Source organism: Trichosurus vulpecula, chromosome 1 (assembly GCF_011100635.1).
Source record: "Trichosurus vulpecula isolate mTriVul1 chromosome 1, mTriVul1.pri, whole genome shotgun sequence".
Classification (NCBI taxonomy): domain Eukaryota; kingdom Metazoa; phylum Chordata; class Mammalia; order Diprotodontia; family Phalangeridae; genus Trichosurus; species Trichosurus vulpecula.
Window position 1 is genome coordinate 201,637,593 of NC_050573.1, and position 13,424 is coordinate 201,651,016.

At 36.5% G+C, this 13,424-nt stretch overlaps 1 protein-coding gene across 1 annotated transcript in view; it reads right to left on the reverse strand.

Annotated features, from left to right (window-relative positions):
• Positions 1 to 13,424, reverse strand: part of ZNF236 (zinc finger protein 236) — a 228,706-nt gene that overhangs the window by 80,736 nt on the left and 134,546 nt on the right. Inside the window, exons 17-18 of the mRNA XM_036760000.1 lie at positions 11,533 to 11,681; positions 2,593 to 2,696 (exon numbers count right to left, since the gene is read on the reverse strand). Coding sequence (XP_036615895.1) covers positions 2,593 to 2,696; positions 11,533 to 11,681 — 253 coding nt within the window. The remainder of the gene's footprint in view (positions 1 to 2,592; positions 2,697 to 11,532; positions 11,682 to 13,424) is intronic.

The following is a 13,424-nucleotide window of genomic DNA, read 5'->3' on the forward strand; positions in this document are numbered from 1 at the left end:
AATTCAGTTTAATAAATTCTAAGAAAATATTACATTAGGTAAAACAATGTTACGGAAATGGTATTTCCAAAAGAACAATGTTTATATACAAATAGTACTCAATATCCTAACAGTAAATTCACTGCTTCTCAGTACAGTTATTAATACAGGTAAGGCTCAATTACTCTCTCATTTTAATGATGACCATCTGATTTATACTCTTTATGGTTAGTCAACAACTTTTATGTTTGGCAAAAACACATTAATGACATGATCATGGTTAGGACAACATTATGGTTGTAAATGGAAAATGGCATAGAATGCCAACACTATTTTTCATTTCCACATAAATTTCATATGTATGTATAATATACATGCACCCTCTCTGTACATATACAGAAAATTGCATACATATGTATTTGTGTATATGTTTGTACATGTATGTATGTATATTATATATAAAAATTTTTTAAAAAGCCAATTTATGGTGATCTGAAAAAATATGAAAACAAGTTAAAATTTACCTGAATCATTCCCGAGAAACAGGAATTAAAGCAGATTTATATGGTAATATATAATAATATATAATAATAATAAGTGGAAGTAATTCCAAACTATTTTGAGCAATGGCAGTATCACTGAAATAAGTCCTTTCAAGTTATAAATAACACAAATGAAGAACTTTACAAACTATGAAGCACTATATAAATGGGAACTATTGCTATTACGATGAATAAAGGTTGCAGTGGAATATCTGATAGTTAAATTTAAGAGTACTGACTCGAAGGTTCAAGTCTTCTCTATGATATACTTGCTGTTCAACCCTGGGCAAATCACTTAACTTCACAGTGCCCCAGGCAACCTTCTAAGCCTAAATCTGAGAAAGTGGCAAGTTTTATTGTTAGAAGGTGTTTCTTCATTACAACAGTGAAATTACAGATCTGAGCCAGAGTTCTGAGCTGCAGTAGGCTAAGCCAACTGCATGTCCAAGCTAAGTTAGTCATTAATATGGTAAGCCCTTGTTTCAACAATCCGGCTAGTAGCTGTTGGGTGGGAGGGGGGGTGGGGTGTAAAATCAACAACAACCAGCTGCTCACAGAACAAAAGCCCAGGTTCTTCTGATCTGCTTTACTAAGGGAAGCAACATTAAGGGGTTAACAGGCTTACTTTAATTCAGCATACAAATACCATTCACTTAGTTGGGGGGTGGGGGAAAGCCAGCACCCTGAACTTCAGAGCAAATACAAACAAATTACAAACGTCAACAGGCCAAATGCAATTCATAGTTACCAACACCTAAGTTCAGCCCAGGAGCTCATAACAAGGGCTGGCCCAGAGTCACAGGTGCCACCACTGCTTGTGGGTCAGAGCTCCGAAAAAGAGAAAGCCAACCTCTGGTTTTGTATCTTTTTCAGGGTCAAGGGTGAGTCACACATGCGACTCACCTACGTGACCTAAAATCGTCACAAAGAGGTGACTTAAACCCATGTGGTCTAAAAAGCCTCTGATGTCACAAACATGTCACTCAAACCCATGTAAACTAGGCTTTTCCTTGAGGCAAGGAGGTCCTCAAGGACTCCTAATTTAATCAAGGAAATAAAGGCCAAACTCTTCAAGGGCACTTGGTTGAACCAAGTGCTGAGGGCCCATTTTGATTGCCAATACAGCCCTTGACAGTTGAGGTTGCCCAACCCAGGCTGCAAAGGGAGCAGGTCAAATCTTCCATACTGATCAGAGTGACACCAGCCTGCTAGAAGCCCCTCCTTCTAGCCTGGGCAAGGCCCACTTGTCTTCATCATTACTGTTATTGCCATTGCGGTCATCAATATCATCATCACCACCACAACTAGCACTTCTAAAGCACCTGAAGGCTTACAAAGCGCTTTACTAAAATATAAAACAAGTATCTCATCTGATCCTCACAACCACCACAGGAGGACAGGGGTTATTATATACTCATTTTACAAATGGGTAAACTAAGGCAGAAAAAGGTTAAATGACTAGATCAGGGTTCAGGTTGGACTTGAACTCAGTTCTTCCTGACTCCAGGTCTAGCGCTTTCTCTACTCTATCACCCAGGGAGATAAGAAAGAGGAAAAGGAAAAGAAATCATAGGTCTGGTCAACAGCACCTCACAGGGTGGTTGCGAGGCTCAAATGAGATATGTTAAAAAAAAAAAAAGCCCATTTAGCACTGTATATAGGCACATACTAAGTGTTATAGAAAAAGCTTACTGCCTTCCTTTTCCCTCATATCCAAATACTTTGTCACTTATGGCCAACCTGTTGGGTGATAGATTCTCCAATATTTCAGAACCAGCCTCTCTAAGTACAGGGTAACTTATCATCAAGGCCACACTTGAAACCGCATTAAATCGAATTTGTCAGAACTTGCAGTCTGCTGTCATACTTTTTGAGGGTCAATTCCCTGCCATGATGAAGTGTGTGTGTGTGTGTGTGTGTACACATGTACAAGCACTCGCTCACAGAGACACACACACTGATGTAAGGAACTAGATCTTCAGAGAAAGACACAGTATACATTATCTTCAAAAAAAAACAAACCCCACCAATTAAACAAATATTTAAGTAAGGAAAACAGTTATAGGTATACCTGTAGGCTCGTCTACTTTGATCCTCACTGTCCTCAAGAAACTGGGGTCGCTGAGTTTGTAGTTCCAGCTCTTCTTGTGAATGTTCTTGAATCAAACGAGTTGTCTAAAATTAAAACGCTTAGGTCAATATAACAACAAAATCAGAAAGCAGGCCACTTAACTACCAGTACAATATTTACTATCTGTATACCCCAGAGCAAGTCATTTTAATACCTCTGGATCTCAATTTTCTCATCTATAAAAAGGGCCCCTTGGGCTAGATGCTTAGGTAGGTCTTCAATCTCTAAACTTAGGATCCTTTGAAGAAAACTTAAATCATCTGTAAACAATTTCAAAAAGTATGTAAATGAATCCATGAAGTAAAGTTACCATATTCTCACGCAATTTAAATGTTAAGACTATCCTTCTTATATGCCTCAAGCTGTATTGTGACTAAGCTCCATAAGACTGATTTTTAATGTTGTCTTGTCCCTCATAAGAACTAAGGAGAAGAAATTTAAAAGACACCAGAGTGTGGTTTGAGATCTGTGAGACATGCTAGCACATAGAATAAGAAAAAACCTAGAACTATTTTGGGTAACTCCAGAATGGCAATATTGGTTGACAGTCTACAGCTTACAAATGGGTTGCATACTTTAAAAAAAAAAAGGTTAGTTGTTGTTTGCAACTTGGAACACATTTCACATAACCTTATGCTGGGCCTTTTGCTTGGAAATCCTTTTACTAAAGGATTGCTAATTTTTGACACATTTCTCACAGTGACTATTTCAATTCTTTTATTTTTTCAAGCTCAGATATCCAACTCTGTACCTCATTAGAGTGTATTATCTAATAATCTGACTTTATTAAGAAGACTGAAGGTATTTGAGATGAATAGTCTAAATTCCCCTCTAACCCTCCAAACTTTAAAACTTCTCTGATTTGATATTTCTCCTTTCATTCTATCTCAAATGAATGAGTATCTCAATTCTTGCTAAGGCAAATAGATCCATCTTTGCCCCTGAACCTCAATCCTTCCCACTGTATTGTTCTTTCAATTAATCTCACTTTCTCCAATGCATTTTCATTCTCTATGTTAACACTGGCTCCTGCTTACAAACATGCTCAGATCTTCTCTATCATAAAACAAAATGTAACAAAACAACCTTCAGTTCCATCCTACCTGGTTAATCAAACTTCCCATCACATCTCACTTCGCCCCATTCACTGACAAACTCTATAAAAAGTAGTTTATATTCACTGTCTTCACTTCTTCCCTGCCTAATTCTTCACTCACTCTTTTGAAATAATAGCTTCTATCTACCACTCTACTGAGACTGATGTCTCATAAGTGATCAGTGGATTAACAGACAAACTCAGTCACCTTTTTCCAGTTCCAATCCTTCATGTCCAGGCAGGGGTTTCCACTGTTGACCACTACACTCATCCCTTCTTAATAAACTCTTCACCTTTGACACCAAAGTGTCCTGTTTCTCTTTCTACCTCTCCAAAGCCTCCTTTATCTTCTCTTGTTAACTGGTTTTCCTCTCCTCCATTTCTCCCCTCATTGTAGAGGTCCTCTAAATTTACCCTCTTCTGCTCCCTCTCATGAGCATGAGAATGAGTGAGAATACTCCAGCAGAGATTAAGAACTCTAGAGCTGGATTTCCACATTCTCAAAATTTCTATATCATCTCTGATTCCTTCTTCACATGTTGTCTAATCCCCAAACTGTTCCCAACTGTGAACAATTATTAATAACTAGTATCTTGGAGATTCAGAACTCTCCCTTTTCCCTTCCAGAGAAATTAAGGCTGGTCTTTAAGAGAAAAGGAGAAAAAAAAGTTCCTTAAACCCAAATCACTCTGGCTCTCATGGATTGGCCAATAATAGATCCCAGGCCAAGCCCAACTTGGTCATTGTTTGGGCCCTGATTGTCTCAGAATGAAAGTAAATAGCAATTGTTTCTGTTTTGGATGGAAATCCAGAGGGTCTTCCCTTCCCAGATGCATTTTTTTTAAGAGACCATTCTTTGCTTCATTTCTTCTTAAGCCTTAATCACCGAATAGGCTTTGCCTCAAGTCAAACAGACCTGTTAAGGACCTTAGCTTGAAAAAGCCAAGGATCCCCAATGTATCCTGGACCATCTCCAGTTGTCCTGATCTGTATCTGGTCACTGGACCCAGATGGCTCCAGAGGTGAAAGTGAGGCTGGTGACTCTGCACAACCCCTCTCACTTAAATCCAATTCACTTGCATGTCATGGCATCACCTTCCTGATGTCATGGAACTCTTCAAGAACGAAGTTCAAACAGCAACCTCTGTGAGTAGAAAAGGAGCTGCCCACTAGGGCCCAAACTGGAACTGGCCAGTTGGGCAACACAGCTAACTTTCTTTGTTTCTTTCTCTCTCTCCTTTCCCATGGTCCACATAGAGTACCACACCCTTACCTGCAAGTGCTCTGACCCACTCAAGCTTGGGTGGAGACAGACTCTTTTGTCTAGATAACCCAAGGCTGGGAGTGGTCTGGTAAAGCTGGGGGTGGCCTGGTTTAGAGGCATTTTCCTTGTACAGGGGTAAAAAGATGACCTCAGAGTGACCTCAGAGCTTTTTGGGAGGGTACATAAACTGTGCAACCTAATCCTACAGAGAGCTCAGTTTTGACTGTAGCTACTAAGGGATGCTCGCCAGCTTGGAGAAAAAATAAACATTCATGCTACCTAATTCTATTGGCCTTTTTTTTTTAAAGACCACTCTTTAAGGTTACAACCCATGCAATACTTCTCATTCTGAGCCTTTTTTCTGTTCCTATTAATAATATCCTAATCCAGACTTTTACTGAACCTTAACTAAATTATTTCAATAGCCTCTGAACTAATCTACTGATTCCTGGTTTTGTCCCATTCAAATACGATTCTTCACAATGCTTCCAGATTAAGCTTCTTTATATAAAGATCTGACTTTATGCCTTTACTCAAAATATTCCGTGATTCCCTACTTCTAAATGAATAAAATCCTAACTCCTTAGCCCAGCATTAAGGCCATTTAAATCTGATTCCAGCCTATTCCTCTAGCATTTCATGTGCAGTTCAGCCAGATTAACATTGGTTGTCTTGGAACACATTCCAAACTTTCCAGGCTCTGTGTCTTTGCTAATAATTCTCCATCCTTGGGATGCCTTGAACCACTCCTATCCCTATTCTTATTCCTGCCTATTAAAACCTTACCCAGCCTTTAAACCCCAACTCAAATATATCTTCCTGAAAACTTTACAGAATCATGAAGAATGAATGAACCTCAGTGAACCTCTAGTCTAAATCATTCCTTAAAAATGAACCTCTTCTCTAATATACTTGACAAATCACCATTACAGTCTATGTTTCAAGATCTTAAGTCTGGAAGGAATCTATCAGAAAGTCCACTTAACTTTTAAATTGCCCTACTAAGAAGCTTTAAAAACAAAAACAAACACAAACCTAAACTTGGCTCTTTAACTTCAACCCTCCCTAATTCTCCCCCTTAAATCATCCCTGCCCTCCACATCTGTTTTTGTACCCTGAAGCTAAGAATTTTTTTTTTTTTACTGTTTTAAGTAAATTTTATTGTATTTCAAAATAGGTTGAGTTTAGGGAAGGGAGCTAGGTAGGGTAAGGGAGAACAAATCTAAACCTTTTTCTACATGACAGTACTCAAATTGATTGCAAACTTGAAGCTGGTTTAGAGATAATCTATCAGTAACTTCATTTTACAGCTAAGAATCTAAGGCCTAAAGAATTTATGTAACTTGCCCAAGGTCAGAGCTGGCTTTTGACACAGAATTTTTCTCACTATATCACTGTCACTTGAAAAAAGCTATCACTACTCATCCTTCCTCTCTGCAGCCATATGCCAAAGAAATGAGGAAAAAAAAACACTTTTCTTTTCCAAGTTAAACATCCCCCATTGCTTCAAATGATCTTTAAAGGGCTTGCATTCAAGATCCTTCACCATTCCAGTTGCACTCTTTTGGATGCCTGCAATTCTATCAAATTCCTTCTTCAAATAAGGTGCCCAGAATTGAACACAATACTTCCAACACAGCTGGATCAAGGTAGTGTGTATCAGGCTTATCACGTCCTCGCTTCTAGATACTATGTATATCTCTTGATGCCACAGTGACTCCCGAACTTTTTTGACTGCCAGGGCACATGTGACTTGTATGAGCTGGCAGTCCTCATTCTGACATGCATCTTTTACTACCAATTTTTTAAAGTACCCAAGTTTTTAGACTTTACATTTAGCCCTACTACATTTCATCTTAGTAGATCAGCCCAGGATTCTAGCCTGTCAAGTTCTTTTTAGACTGTCATACAGTTTCAGTTGACTCTCCCAGCTTAGTGTCATCTACGATAAGTTTGCCATCTTTCCCATCACCCAAATCTTTATCAAAGACAAATACAGGTCACTGGTGAATGCCACTGGAGACCTTCAAAGGTGATACTAAATTAGTCACCTATATTTAAGGTCCAGTCATTGAATGGTTCTGAATAAAACTATACTATCACCTAATCTTATTTCTCCAACTTTTCCAAAGAATAGCACAAGATATTCTATGAAATTCTTTCCTTAAATCAAGGTAAATAATAGCTATAAAAGTCCTCTGATCTATCAGCTTAGTAAATCATGCTTAAAAAGAAAATAAAGTTAATGGGATATGATTTAATGATGAAGTTGTGTTAGCTCTTTGTAAACACTATCCTTTACTAGATATTAATTTATTAATACATTCTAGGAATTTGCGCCAGGAATCAAGCTCAAGCTCAATGGCTTGGAATGGTACTTGCACACTCCATTCTGTTCTATTTTTAAAATACTGGACATTTATATACAACATGCTGTTTAAATATGTTTAATGTATGTTTAATAAGAATTATTAGAGCCTATATCAGATTGTAGGACATCTTGAGGAGGGGAGGGAGGGGAAGAAAATTTAAAACTTATGGAAGTGAATGTTGAAAACTAAAAATAAGTAAATTAACTTAATTTTTAAAAAGTTTAAAAATATACTGGACATTTGTCCTTAATACTACAATCTTGTCTTTTTTTCCTGCAAAATTTCCCCCTACATCCTTACTTAGCTATAATATGTACAAGTTAAATTATATGGCATGAGATGGAAATAGGATAGGAAAGAAAAGATGGGAAGTATGATGGATGAGGAAGATGTCTGGCCAAGTATATCTTTCCTTGCACTCCTCCCTCACCCCCCCCAACTAAGCTTTAGTACTCCTGGCTCTCTTAAAATTTCCTTTTAATATTCTAGAACATCATCATCTTTATTTATTTTGCCTCTGTGCTTGTGCCTTAAACACATTCAGAATTTTCTGTTCTTCAAAAAGGAAATCATGTGATTCTTTCAATGATTATTTTAGAAACACTGTAAGCTCTAGTGATGTACTTTCTTATCTTGGTATCATAAGAGCTTTAGTCCTCATGGCAAAAATACACAAAAAAGTCTTCCTCAGCGCATAACAAATACCAGTTTCTGTTATTTTCTCATTTCATCTATGTAAAGGTGGACAATTTTATTACCTGGCATTTTGGAAAGCCTGATACTGTTAATAGTGGTGCTATAGAGCAGCCAATGATGATATGCTAGGTGATAAATCTTATTAAAAGTCTAGCACTATCTTCGGAAGAACTCCTAACATTCCTATGGAACCATGACATGCTTATCTATTCATCCAGTTATGTATCCATCCTTGCTCTCTTCTTCTGTACATGTTTTAAAAAATCAAGTTGTGTCTTGAGGTCTCTTTATATAAGGCACCTCATAAAATTTCCCTTTTTTTTCTTCATCTTTGGAAATGTTTCTTTGTGTCTTCAGTATTTACTTGTTAAATGTTTCTAGCCCTCTTAAGCTGATTTTTCATAACGGAATTTCAGGCTGTGGAATTATGCCATCCTCTCTCTTAATACTCTGAAATCTATCCTCTAATCTGAGTATCAGACTATGGCAGAAACTTCTCTTCTCTATTGCAAAATCTAAGATGAAGTATTTATTTTCAACTAAGATTCCTAACATCTCCATCCTAGCAACTAGTTTTTTCTGACTGGTGAGTATCAGATGCAGAAGAGAATATCCCCTTTTTTAGTTACACTACCTTTAGAGAATGAAACCATCACTAACACAAGACAATAAATTATTAGCTACTATACTTCCGGCAGAGAGAAAAAGCTCCAACAGGTCCCCAAATAACTAAAGCACTCCCCCCACCCATCATTATCAATCTATGCCTGGAATATTTAGTCTGCATTCTGTTTACTGAATTATTTCAGGAAATTATTTCTTCATTCTGTCCAGGTGGTCAGCAATACAGGGTAACTATTTGGCTTTGCTTATTTGATTTTTATCCAAATACTCTTTCCAGTATGCTCTCCTTCCTTTCAAGTGTCCCCACCTGGAAATGATCTTTCCTTCTACGGACCTCAAAAAGGACTGAATATCTTCCAGTATAATCCTCAAAAAATTTATTAAACATCTATAGTGAAAGTACTGTTCTGAGCCTTGGAAGATATAGAGTAATTGTTGCTAAGTTGTTTTTCAGTCATATCCATCTCTTTGTGACCCCATTTGGGGTTTTCTTGTCAAAAACACTGGAGTAGTTTGTCATGTCCTTCTCCAGCTCATTTCACAGATGAGGAAATGGAGGCAAATGGGGTTAAGTGACTTGCTTGGGGTCACACAGTTAATTAGTGTCTGAGCCTGGATTTGAACTCAGGAAGATAAGTCTTCCTGACTTCAGGCCAATACTCTATCCACTGTACCACCTACCTGCCTTGATTGATATAAAGTAGACATGGTCAGTATTTTCGAAGAGTTATAATCAAGTAGGCCTGATACGATTTATTTGCTTTCAGATAGCTCTGTTAGGAAATTGTTTTCCTGGCATCAATTAGACATGGTTAAATTGCTATTCCTACTCATTGCTTCATGTTTTCTCTGTGGCCAAAAGGAAGAAATCCTACTGAATCTTCAGATGGTAAACAATGAATACCTGAAAGTAGCTATCATGTCTTCCATCTTCTCTTCTACAGGATAAACCTCCCCAGTCCCTTCAAACACAATCCTTAATCTTCACCATTCTGTTTGCACTTCTCTGGATATTCTCTAGTTTATCAATGTCCTTTCTAAACTTTGGCACCCAGAACTGAACATAATATTGAGTATGACTAGGGCAGAGAATAGCATGACTATCATCTCATTATGGGAGGAATGTGCTTCTTTTAATATAGGCTAAGATTATATTATTTTTTGTGCTGTCATACTACACATCTGATCTTGAAGATCATATAAACCCCCACGTCTTTTTCACACAAATTATGTCTCCTTCACCGTGAACTTATGAAGTCAGTTCTTTGAGCTCTAGTGTAAGACTTCAGATTTATTCCTATTTCGTTTTATCTGATTCAGTCCGATGTTCTAGGTAACAAGATTTTTTTGTATTCTTTTTTTTTTGGAAGGGGGGAGGCAGGGCAATTGGGGTTAAGTGACTTGCCCAAGGTCACACAACTACTAAGTGTGTCAAGTGTCTGAGGCCGGATTTGAACTCAGGTCCTCCTGACTCCAAGACCAGTGCTCTACTCACTGCGCCACCTAGTTGCCCCATCAAGATTTTTTTGGCTCCTGTCATCCAGTGTGATAGCCATCCTTCCCAATTCTGTATCATCTGAAAATGTGATAGATCTTCATCTATGCCTTTGTCCAAGATTGATTAAAATGTTCAACAACACAGGACCATGCACAGATCTCTGGAGCAATTCAAGTTCAGGATAAGAGCTAAGAAGATCAACATGATGAAGGAAGATATGTCATATTCAATGGCTATAGTCTATTCACTATAGACTATAGTCTATTCACTATAGAGTTTATGATGGCTATATATAACCTACAGTATTCATGTGACAAATCCCTTGGTTTTAAGTGATTGATCAATCAATAAACATTGATTAAATGCCTACTATGCATGAGACACTATGCTAAATGTTGGGTGCTAAGGCATCTATTACAATTCATTATTTGTCATTTCCATAAGTATAAAATAGAAAATGAGATAATGAATAAACATAAAATAAAAAGGGAGAAATATTTATCTACAACAAAATCTGCAAAAATTACCAATAGTGTCTCATTCTCACTGTTGCGATATCCCCCACAAGATTTAATACATTGTGCATCTTACCACAACATAAACATCTTGAAATTAACTTTAAACAGATGATACCATATACAGTTAAAGAGGTGAAATCTCTCCTCAATTCCAAGGGAAAATAAACTAAAGAACTACTGCATACATTTTGTAGTTATATAAAAGATGCTGACAAGCCTATTTCTTCAATATGTTTCTCTTTCTAATTCTATTATACTGTCTTTAGAATATTTACTGAAAGCAAGATATATTTCTGGTGTTTTGTGCCTACACAACACAACATATAGCATGATGCGACAGAAACAACATTTGCCTTGGAAATTAGAAAGGTCTGGGTTCAAATCCCATCACAGACTTTTACAAGCTGTGTGATTCCTGATAGGTCACTTACTCCAGCCTCAGTTTCCTCATGTTTAGACTTGATTACTACTGAAGTCCCTTCCAGGCCTAGATCTATGACCCATTAAAAAAGTTGCCAAACCTAGTTTTTAATCAAGAAGTGACTGCAGTATTAACATAATTAAAGGAAAATCAAAATGATTTAATGAAAAATTAAGATAAACAGGAAAACCTTTAAAAAGTAAACATTTTTAAAATTTCAAGTGCTACAATCAGGTTTTTAGCAGTAAGATGTCTCTATTTCTTTAATTATTTTTTCTTTAGCCTTGTCTGAACCTACCAAAATTTAATAAGGAAAAGATAATCTAGCACATATGGAAAAAGAAATAGATTTCTCTGATTAACCACAAATTATTTTTCAATAAATACTCACTACATTAATAGTGTCTGTATTAGGAACTTGAAGCAGGTTCTGTTGATGGAAACTGGTTGAAAGAGCCTGAGATTCTAGTGTGCTGGAATCTTGTAGTTGCTGGACAGGTGGAAATTGATTCTGATTATATGTATCAGTCACAGCAAAACCTGTAATAGATTAAAAAAGAGGTGGTCCAAACAATCTCCCCAGCCCTCAGTTTCTATATTTATAAAATAATCCTTAACTGTTAAAAAATATATACTATTTTAATAGGAGAAGCTTTTTTTAAGACAAGCCAAATCTATATTTCTAAATTGGTTTCGGAATTAGGTATTATTAATTTAGGGGAAACAATATTGCAGGGGATAGTTTTATATTGACAATATAATAAATGGGTATGTTTCTGTGCTACAAATTCTCGATTGTATAAACTCAAAACTGCATTTTACAAATACCTGAGACTAAAACAGGGAACTGTTGGAAAGTTGCTAGCCTTAACAGGGCCACTTGTAAAGAAGATAATCAAGATTAGGGGTCCTGATATTGCATGTTATCAGAGCAACCCCTGAGCGTTATGGCTAACAGATAGAAAAGCAGGAATTTCACCAGGATATTGATGTACTAAAGACAGCAAGGAGAAACCAAGGACAAAGGAACCTATAGGAAACCAGCCAGTGGCTCAATAATAAGAATCAAGGTTCACTAATGAAGCCTCCTTCTAGGCTGAGGAAGATAATTACAGATAAAATAAAAGAGCTAATGAAGCAGAAAATATCCTGCAATGGAAACAAGATGGAACACTTAAAAGACAATCTGATGATGGGAATCTTACATAGCCAGATTTAATATTACAAAGCACTATTATCAAAGTTGTCTGGTATTGGGCAAAAAATACAGAAACTGAACAATAAAATAAAATAAAATAGATATAACACACATACATCTAAATATACACAAACCACTATACTTGACAAATCTATAGAAATAAAAATTAGGGAAAGGATAAATTATTTGACATAAAAATAGGTAGAAAAACTGATTGTCAAATTGGTAGGAAAGGAATTTGGACCTACATCCTATGTCACACTCACCAGTGAATTCCACATGGCTGAGAGGGCCATGAACATTTTTTTTAAAATTTAAAGAAAAAAAATTTAATGGAATGAAATATTTATCTCATTGATGGAAAGGAGAACCAACAGCTGCAAAAATTATTTGGGACAAGATGTCACGATGCATGCTAAAATAAAAAGACTACAACCAAAAGAAATAATTAAAAGAAAAATAACAGATTAGGGAAAACATGGCAAACATAAAAGATACAAACATTGTTATATAAGAACAGTTAAAAAGTCACAGTATTAACCCATAATGCACAATAGATTGTCAAAGGATATAAAGAGACAATTCTCAGGAGAGGAAATACAAATTTTAAAAGGTATCTAAGAATGCTTATCTTCAACAATAACCAAAGAAATACAAATTAAAACAAGTGTGAGACAGAACCTCTCACCTAAGTTGGTGAGGAGAACCTGGACCACTGGTATAACTGCAAACTGATAGAATCACTTTAAATAACATCAAAGGCAGTAAATGGTTATGAAAATAGGTTTACCCTTTTATCCAATAATTCCATTGTTAGGAATGTACACTGAAAGTACGCAAAGTTATTTCAAAAAAGTTTTATGTTCACAGATGTTCGCTGAAACATTATCTATCACTACAATCCCCCCACTCTCCCAAAAAAGAAAAGAAAAAAACAAAAACAAAAACCAAACAAACTAAATGTTCAATAAAATGGAAATGGCTAAAATCAGTTATGGCATCTTAATGATTGAATTCTATAAAGCAATTAAGATCAAAATGCGATACAGTGGAAAGAACAATGAATTTGGAGTCAGGACGCCAGG